General features: G+C 35.7%; 1 protein-coding gene across 1 annotated transcript in view; it reads right to left on the bottom strand.

Annotated features, from left to right (window-relative positions):
- The window catches only part of LOC138044799 (uncharacterized), a 48,869-nt gene that overhangs the window by 35,544 nt on the left and 3,325 nt on the right, over positions 1 to 10,000 (bottom strand). The window contains exons 2-8 of the mRNA XM_068891221.1: positions 7,898 to 7,949; positions 7,268 to 7,528; positions 6,802 to 6,985; positions 5,584 to 5,724; positions 2,770 to 3,056; positions 1,711 to 1,896; positions 1,303 to 1,363 (exon numbers count right to left, since the gene is read on the bottom strand). Coding sequence (XP_068747322.1) covers positions 1,303 to 1,363; positions 1,711 to 1,896; positions 2,770 to 3,056; positions 5,584 to 5,724; positions 6,802 to 6,985; positions 7,268 to 7,528; positions 7,898 to 7,949 — 1,172 coding nt within the window. The remainder of the gene's footprint in view (positions 1 to 1,302; positions 1,364 to 1,710; positions 1,897 to 2,769; positions 3,057 to 5,583; positions 5,725 to 6,801; positions 6,986 to 7,267; positions 7,529 to 7,897; positions 7,950 to 10,000) is intronic.

Below are 10,000 nucleotides of genomic sequence, written 5' to 3'. Positions count from 1 at the left end.
CCAAAGCCAAAATTCTTGAAAAGTAATTTGAAAACTTTTTAAAAAGTTATTTGAAAATATTAGAATATGAATGCGAAACGATTGTTCGTAAACGAAAATCTTCACATTTCTTTTTTGACAAAATTATAAAAAATATTTTGAAAAAAATTTGCCCTACATTACCACTTGCGAAGTACGTCACACCCCACATGATGTATTTGACATCACTTCGTCTTATTTCACGGGAAATCACTACACAGCAGGCTCGCCCAAACGCAGCAGTTATGTAGCTGAGTGCAGGCGCAAGCACCAAAACAAGTTTACAAACTTGTTTAACTGGTTCAAATTTAATTTATTCGTCCCTGGCGCTGGACGGCGGCTCACTCAAAGAAACCAACGGTTGCTCGCAGTGGTTTCTCTCTGGGGAAGCGTAAGAGAAACCAACTACTCGCAGGGTAGCGTTAAGTGCATAGCACTCTAAAATACATTTTACACTAAAAGAGCTGGGTAGCATTTTACCAATATCTTATTTTTATTTAATGGAAGGTACGACAAAAATGGCACGCATTGCATACGTGTGGTAGTGCAGTAACGCAGTGCTTTGTTCCATATTGTCAACTGATCTGCGTTTTGTCTTCCTGGAGATTCAAATTGTCTTTGCGTAATATGTAGCTCTAATAGTAAAATATTGTTTTGGTACCATATATCATTATAGTGCCATGGTAGATGTCTTAGGTAAATAGCCCCCTGAGAAGACATGTGGTTACTAGCAAACTACTAAACCCAGTAAGATTGAAGAAAATAAAAGGGAATTGAGAAACATTGGCTTCAAAGCTGACATGTTGATCATTTTCAAGTTCCCTCACAACTTCTTTTCCCCCACAAGTATAAGCGTGCACTCTGAGCCTCCGACAGCTTTATAATACAAAAGTTCACTGAAGCTTATCCCTGTTTGGCGGGGTTAGCATCTACATGGGTGACCTAAGAAAATATACCACCTTGTAACAGAAGCATAGGACCGAAAATTATATTTTAATGCTCAAAAATGCGAACTAAGGTACAGATTTTGTTAGCCTGCTTTATGCAAAAGTAAATAAATATTGATACACAGTTGTTATGAAGAGCAGAAGGAAGTTTTCAGGACGGTCGATCGAGAATAAAATATTTTGCCATCAGCAACAAAATTTGCGACATGAAAAACAACATAAATTTGAACCGCAAATATAAAATAGTTACCACCACATGAGCAGTTCACCGCACACTATGTCAACACACTATACGACCACAAAAATCGTAGAAAAGTTGAAAAGAATAAATCCTCACCAGAGTCATTTAGCAACACAGAACGCTTTATGGAGCCTGATTTTACAGATTCTTGTCTTTGCTGGAAAGTTAAAAATAAAACGTGTAAATCTACCATAAAAATCCTTGTGTGCAACTGACATAATAGAAACAAAATAAATAAAAGATTAAGTGACTCCTGTCAAGTCAGGGCGGGTCTAGGAGAGGGTGCAGAGGGTGCGCACCCGCCCCCCGAAAGTCCATCTATATTTTCAACTTAATGACTGATAATAACCATACAAAAGTTAAAAATGATATCAAAAAATAAGCAAATGAAGTAAAACAAATGTAATTGTTTTTTTAACCTGTTAGTATATCTTCTGAACTTTGGCATCAAGTTTGTAACAGCAAACTTAATAGAGTAAAAAAGGTTTAAAGTTTTTTCCTAACCAATGTTTTCCTCCGCTTAGTCTGCTGTCCTTTTAAACGGGGAGTGATGGTGACATTGAAGTCATAATCGAGTTCCGTAGATTTTAAGTCAAATTCTTCCTCACTGTCATGCCCCTCATCTTCGTTGCCAGTGTCATTACCAGTGTGGCCTTGATCATTTCTTGATTTTTTAGCCACTAGACTGGTCTGCAAAGAAAAAAAAAAGAAAGAACAAAAGGAGCATTAGGACGACAACTGGTAGCAAAATAGAATGAAAGAATCCATGTGATTAAATGGTCTCAAGGAATATATTGAGCAAATGCACATTTTCTCAATACATTTTAAATGCAGTCTTTACTTTTGCTATTAGGTATCGCCATTTGCCAGGTTTGATACTCCATCACTTGATGCTGCACGTGTTGTGTTTTTGGAAAGCCGTATTTAGTGACAAAAGGTAGTCAAAGTTTGGACTCCTTCAACAAAATGTCTAACACATAAAAATATAAGTAATAAAGCAAGATATAACAAAGCGATGAGGTTAAAATAAAAAGAATTATATAGGAATAACCTTTTGATGTCTACGAGTTCTTGTTTCAATTTTACAATGCAGAATATTATTGTCATTTGATATATCAGACTGATGGACATTCCTTTCTCCAATGAACATGTCCAGATGTGTAGTTAGCTTTGGAAGGGTTCTCATAAACTTTGTGAAGAAAATTTTAAAGCACTAATATTTCTAAAAAACGTTTTAGCCAAGTAACAAGGCATGATGAATGGCAAATCGACAGTACGATGGGTCTGACTCACAATCATCACTTTTTAGTTTAACATGCAATTAAATAACTGAATAAAAATATACACAAGGGGATTAAGAACTAAAAATGAGAAATTTCTAACTAAGTTGTAGGTATTAATTAAAATAAACGTTTTAAAATGAAATTCTCGAATCAAGATAAGGTGGTACAGAAAAAGAGGAAACAATCCCGCACTCCAATAAGCTTTGGTGGTAATTAGCAACCTGTCAAATTTGTGAATGCATTCTATCAGTGATTTTTTAATGCACTTCAATTCACTTACATGAGAGGTATTTTCTATGTTCATTTCCACTGCATGTTCAGTTTGATGCGCTCTGCGGCTTCCTACTTTATTGTTATTTTTGCTTTCTTTTCTAATTGGACTTTCCTCCACTGGTGCTTCTCCAAAAGGCGACAGACCTAGGTTTAGATGCCTTGGGATGCTAAATTTTCTCATTGGACTTTGCCCTCTAGTTCTGAGTCGAGTTGTTGTCACTATAGGGGAAGTTATAGATGGACTAGCTTCTTCAACATAGCAGTCTGTAAGTTCATCATCAGTGTGACCATAACCTTTCAGAAAAGAGTAACATATAAAGAACAACAAATCAACGTAATATTCAATAAACCATATGTCATATTAAGAAATGAAAAGATCCTTTACAACTACTTTCTTTTGTTTTCCTGGTTTGTTTCCCTTTACATCAATGATTTATGTAACGTATCAAGGGTTTTGGATTTTGCTGACGATACAAACATATTCTTTTCCCACAATAATGTTCATTTTCTTGAAAGAACCCTGAATGAGGAACTATTGAAACACTTTGTTGCAAGGCCAATAAGTTACATGTGTCAATAAATTATTCAAAGTTTAAATTTATGGTTTTCAAGCCAAGGTTGAAAAAGGCAAATCTTGATCTTAAACTAGAGATAAGTAATTATGATATTGAACAAGTAAAGGAATGAATGTTTTTGGGTGTCATCCTTGATGAGAACCTCATGTAGAAACAACTTATTGCTAACGTTGCACGGAAAATTTCCAAAGCAATCGGAATAATTTATAAATCAAGCTTTTGTCTTCCTGTTTCTTCATTACGTACCCTTTATTATAGCTTAGTTTATCCTTATCTCATATAATGTGTTTCAGTTTGGGCATCAACTTATCCTACAAACTTGAATCGCATTGTTATACTTCAGAAAAAAAGTTATTCGTTTTACAATTAAAAAGCCGTTTGATGCGCACACTGATCCTGTATTTAAAAAATTCCAAATACTTAAGTTTGCTGATATTTATTTGTTTCAAATCGGAAAATTCATGAATTTTTATAAAATAGGCTTTCTTCCTGGTGTTTTTAACGAAACGTTTTCAATGACTAATCAAGTTCATTCATATAATACTAGAAATTCCAATACATTCTACTTATTTCCCGCCAGAACGAATATTAGACGTTTTCCTTTAAGATTTCAAAGCCCAAGATTCTTCAATTCCCAGCATCCTAGTATTCAAAGTGCTGCCTATATTTCTCTTTTAAAATCTAGATTGAAAGTATTTCTCCTTAGTTGATTCTCGTCTATATAGACATTACTTGTTTATTTATTTTTCTGCTTTTTAATGTTTCGTTATGTTTAGTGTGTCTTTTTCCTCTTGCTTTGTTATCTTAATTTATATTTTAATCCGATTTTGCCGCTCATGTATTTAATGTGTAGAGTCGTAAGTTAGGAAGGGAGCTCATAGTAATAAACCTCCTAAGGTTTCGTTTTGAGCTTCCTTGCCCGAATACGTTTTTGCATAATGAATGTTAATATTATTCCTTTAATGATTATATACATAGGTTTGCTTTATATATATATATATATACATATATATGTATATGTATATGTATATGTATGGCAAAATAAATAAATCTGAAATCTGACGTTCTAAAATTAATACTTGACAACAGCCGAAAAGAGTATTTAAATTCATTCGAGCCATCGATTCAGTTCACAACTAAACTCAATTAAAATGTCTACAGGGAGGACCTGGGAAATCACAGACAATAGTTCACTATCTCTCTCGGCTCTTAATCATAAGGGCCTTATGTCTGCCATGTTCCTGTAGTTCTAAGGCCAAGAGGGAAAAATATGAGAACGACCTCCATAAATATTTCTGTAAAAATTTTCATTAACTTAACAGTTTCCTTTCTTTTCGTTGCTGTTTGTTACTTTTTTGTGGTGCGACTTGAGAATTATGTTATCATGTGCGAGTCAAACGCGTCCTTAAGGACAAAAAAAAACGAAGAACTTAAAGCATAAATAGATGTTCTTACAGACAAGCTCAAGAAACTAAAAACTCAGTTCACGGTTTACACCAATGATGGCAGTCCACCTTTGGCTAGTGTCCCAGCGGAAGGGCCTCAGTAATGTTTAGAATTTCTGAGTGTAAAGCATGATGAGATGTTCGCATTATATCATTCTTTGCACACCTCCTAAATTAACACAGGCTACCTTGGCATTTTTAAATCATAAATTCTAATTATACACATTGCAAAACGTTTAATTACTCCGCTAAAGGTAGGCAGTTTTCCAAACAGTGCCACCAAGCTAATCAATTGCCTTCCTGTTTGCATTAAAAAAAATTCTGTGTAGAAATGTTGTTGTACCTTAAAGGAATTGTATTCTGTGATTAGGTGAATTAATTTTTTAGAATGGTTTTGGCTCTTTTTAATTAAGTTATTTTAATCTACAATTAAATCATGCATTTTTTAAAATATGTTTTATTGATTAAGGAAAAATGCCCTCCGTTCTCAGCCAATCAGCATTCCGTAATTTTGCCCCGTATGTGATGTGACTTATTGTAGTATTTATTACCTAGTCGTAGCCAGTTCATTTCAGATGAAGAGCCACCCCATGGAAACGCTGATAATAAACCATTATTATTATTTTTTTCATTGCAGCTATTCTGATACTGAATGATGGCTTGAAAGAATCAACCCTTTCCCTCGTGAGAGCGAGACTTGTAGATTTTACTGTCTAACTGCAGATGATTACACACAACAGTTGGCGCTGCTTCAGTGGTGAATGGGTAAAAGGTTTTCTTCCATACAAGAGGGATTCATACCTTCTGAAATTTGGTCAGGTGTGTCGTTAAATTCATTACTGGCTTCAGGAACATCCAAATTATAGGTATCCTGAAGTTCCTGTTGCTTGGCTAAATGAACCATTTTTGAGGAGTCCCTGTTTAAAGAACTCTTCCTTATTTCTGGAGAGAACAATCAATAGAAAAACAGAATCAAAATCAAAATAACATGTTACCTTTCCCTGTAAACTCAATTAGACAATTAAAGGGTGCATTAATTTCACAGCAGCATGGCAGGGAAAACCTCCAAAATGACTTAACTTAAATACACCTTATTCCAAAGTGGCCGCCATTTTAGTATTCTTTTGATTCCATGCAAATTGGCCCCTATGGCCTCGTTGAAGGTTAAATATTCTTTTGAATTTTACGTTTTGAAAGCAAAGCCATAAGGGCTAATTTGCATGGAAACAAAAGAATACTGAAATGGCAGCCATTTTGGAATAAGGTGCATGATTCACGGCACAACAAATTGTGGCTAGACAGCCAAACCTCGCTTAGATGTGTTGAAGGAGGGAAAACTAATCATATCGTTTGGTCCTTGACAAAGCTAGAATGGGCAGTAATGAGTCCTATGCTGCATTAATCTCAAAGTATTTTGTATATAAACAGAAACCTGGATAAAGAACAAAATGATATATGACCCTCGCAATCATGAACGCAATTAGCAATTTAGCAGAGAAGCCTGAAAAAGTAAGGACTTCAATGGGGTTTGAAGCAGTGACCTCATGATGCCGGTGCGACGCTCCAACCAACCGACTTTCATGTATGAAGCCACATGTTGGGAGCTGGTTAATTGTGGGTTCAAATAATATACAAAATGAATCATATATTGAACTATTGATATGAAATCAAGTGAAGATGTGATCCTCACAGTTATGAACGCAATTTTAGCAATTGCCTGAAAATTTCAGTGCTTCAAAGCTCAGTTGGTTAAAGCATCGCACAGGCATCGCGCGGTCATGGGTTCAAATCCCATTAAGTACTGAATTTTTCAGGCCTCTTCAGGCAATTGCTAAATGCGAGGATCATACATTCACTCGAGAACCCTGGAAATAAAAAGATCACTATTTTTGTGGAAATGTGTGTTTTTTTTAAGGGGACAGGCGCCCAAAGATGGAAAAAAACCAATCAATCAAAAGTTCAGGACACGAACAGAAAAGAGAAACAACAAAGACTTAAAATGTTTATTCAATTGCATACCCATGCTTGGTCTTTCTGGAGATGTTTCAGCCCAAGCTTTTGACCACTCCATCTTCTTGTCTGTAGCACCTGAATTTAACTTATTCGCTTTCTTTTTCTGTCTTTCCTTGGTCAGATTCTCGACAGGAACGGAATGCTTTTTATCACTTTTCTTTTCTCGTCTTTGGGCACTTTCATCCCTGTCCTTTGAACAGAAAAGAGTCTTGCTACATGTAGTATACTATAATTTGTTCAAGGAATTTTCCCACTTATTAAGCTATCACCATATTCACAAAATAGAACCCACACATAACAAATTTAGTCAGATAAATAGTGAAGTGACAAAACTGATATTTTTTGGTTCTTGGAATTTTTCCCAAACATAACCACTGAACCATCTGGGTACAATGCACTCAAAAAATCCAGGCATATGAAAAATTTGGCTAGAACCGGATTTTATGGAATAAAAAATGTTCCTTCTACACACCTTGAAGCTATCAGCAAGTGGTAACGAGTCTTGAATGATAACAGTTTGGTCATCGTTATTGCGGACATCACCATCCCTGGCCTTACTACTTGAAATGGCACCTTCATTATAATAAGAAACATCACTTGTCACAGAAAAAACACTGGATGAGGATGAGCTGAAAGCCAATCTTGGCTTTTCTGCTTTCCTCTCTTTATTGCCCTTAACTGGTAAAGGTTTGCATTTGCCACTTCTTCTCTTACCAGATCTGGCTCTCTTCGCCTAGCTGGAGTCACCATATGCAGCTCAGAGATTTCTTCAATGTCCTGTAAGGTCAAGCCAAAACAAGTTTCCAATCCAAAAAAGGTTGACTTATTTACAAAAGAAATATAAGGAAAGGTATGTTTAGCTACATTTGGAAAAGGAGAAGCTGTCAATGGCTTCCTTAGTAAGCAGCATGGAATGATTGTATCACCCTGCTCTAGTTTGCATAATTATTTTCTGTTCACTAAGAGTACAGAAATGAAATTATAGAAGCTTTCATTGGAGAAAGGCCTGGATTACCTGAAGTTACAAACTTAAGAGGTTGAATGTTTAAATATACGATTTTCATATACAGTTTCTTCTAAAGAAGTTGATCCTCCAGTGTACTTGACTGGTATTATTTAATTCTCTTACGCAAAACACCTGTAAGACATACAACCTAACAACAAACAAATGAAGAGTACAATCAACATTCAGCCCTGACAGCCTCCTGTATCCCCAGTGACAGGTAAAACTCTTAGTTTTATAGGCCCATTCTGTTCAAAAGTTGTAAAGCAAAAAGAGATCAGAGTCTTTCTGAAATTTTCATGCAGAATGAACTTTAAATGTATGAATGGGCAGTGTTTTCTTGGTCTAAAATGATCCACCACGAGGGAACCGGCAATCAAACTTCCATAACAAAGAGTTTTTATTCACCAGAGTGAGTGTCTCCATACCAGCACATGCTACTACGCTTTCGCCATGCAGGGTGTTTTTCTCTGAAATGATGTTAAAACCGCGTTCTGAACTTCTAACAAGACACATAAGTATACCCTCTCCAACTTGTTTTTCTTTGTTTGAGTTTCCTTTTCTGTAAATACCATGAAGCTGTCCTTTTGGATTGGACAATGGTAATGCCCTCTTGTCAAAGCAAGCAAAATTCAGACTTTGATGAATAATTTAATTAATACACATTTTTACCTCGTTGCAAAACTATTGATTCACCTGCAACTACCTCTTACTTACCGAGTTGAAGGGCGGTACTGTAAATTATGGACCGCGTTCTTCCTGTTAGAGTTATGGCCCAAGTGCGTGGGCCATTTAAAAAAAGGGGAAAAACAAGGGTCCGTAATTTACAGCACGCACGGAGAAAACGAAGTTAGCAAGATATTTTATTATTATCTCTGTGGTAATTAGCCGCTCGGGAAAGGAAACTAGTTGAAGTCAAGTGGAAGTTTCAACCGCCATAAAGATCTGAAAAACGATAAAACTTCGAAATTCTTGGCTTTTGAAAATAGTTGCTCACAAGATTCAAACAGTTTTACATGTTTTTGCAACAGAAAAGACAGTATATTTCCCTAAACTAAGGTACAACACATAGCCATGCACACATGATACACAAATTCCATGTAGAAATAATTTTGAGAAAAATGGTACATGGTTGAACTAGGACGCTGCACCAAACGATCAAAATAGACTCAATTTCCAGATTTAGGGAATGAAATAGAAAATCAGTTCAATCAGATCAAAATAGTCAATTTTTTTACAAAAATGGAAGTAGTTAAAAAATTAAAATTTTTAACGTTTCAGTCACGACCTTCATCAGTAACAGACTGAATTTTACCGTTTATGAGTAAAATACGTTCTTTAAGAATGACTACAATCCAGCACTTGACAAATTGCAAGAGAGACTAACAACAAAAACAGTAAACGCCATGGAACTGCCAGATCAAAAAGAAACAGTGGGCGCTAAACTGAATTAATTTAATTATCACAGCAAGTACCCTCTAATATGGGCCTTTACACAATCACACCAATTTGAATACATCAGAAATGTTTTGTTTAAGGGAGAGTTTCACGTCTCTGCGCATGGCAAACTGTCATGTCAGCCTAATTAACTCCATTGTTATTGATGCAGGACAGGGAAACAATGCCATAGAAGTAAAATTACTCATTGGAATAGCCCTTTTCACGGTTAGTTTTTCCCATTTGCACTACAATGTAATCTAGCATGTAGGTGAGGCAATTTCGGGCTACTTTGAGGAACAATTTTTTTTAACGTTTCTGTACCACTCAATAAGCGGAGCTGCATCCTTTGTTGTAACAATAAATATAGTGTAATGTAATTAGATTTTAATTCTTCTTGATCATTTGCAGCTCCCTTTTTCAATCAATTTATTTAAGCCTCGCTCTTTACTCACCTGACTGTCATCTAAACAAGCAACAAAAGTTATAGCTTAGTTAACAAGGGTTTGGTTAACACAACCACGATTTGCACGTGTCATTTTCCTTGTTGATTTCTACCCCAAATTTACTTCCATGAAATGATATTTCGTTTCACCAACAGCATGACATAGGTTAATGTACACATTTACAACAACAGATTGAACCACATTGTTGTTTAGGTTTCACAAAATAGACCCTTCTCCAAAATGGCGGCAACAGATTTGAATGAGTTAAAATTGAACTGAATGAAAAACTTATACCAGGGCCCGGTTGTTCGAAAGCCGA

This window comes from Montipora capricornis, chromosome 4 (genome assembly GCF_036669925.1).
Source record: "Montipora capricornis isolate CH-2021 chromosome 4, ASM3666992v2, whole genome shotgun sequence".
Lineage (NCBI taxonomy): Eukaryota > Metazoa > Cnidaria > Anthozoa > Scleractinia > Acroporidae > Montipora > Montipora capricornis.
This window is presented reverse-complemented; position numbering and strand designations above follow the sequence as displayed.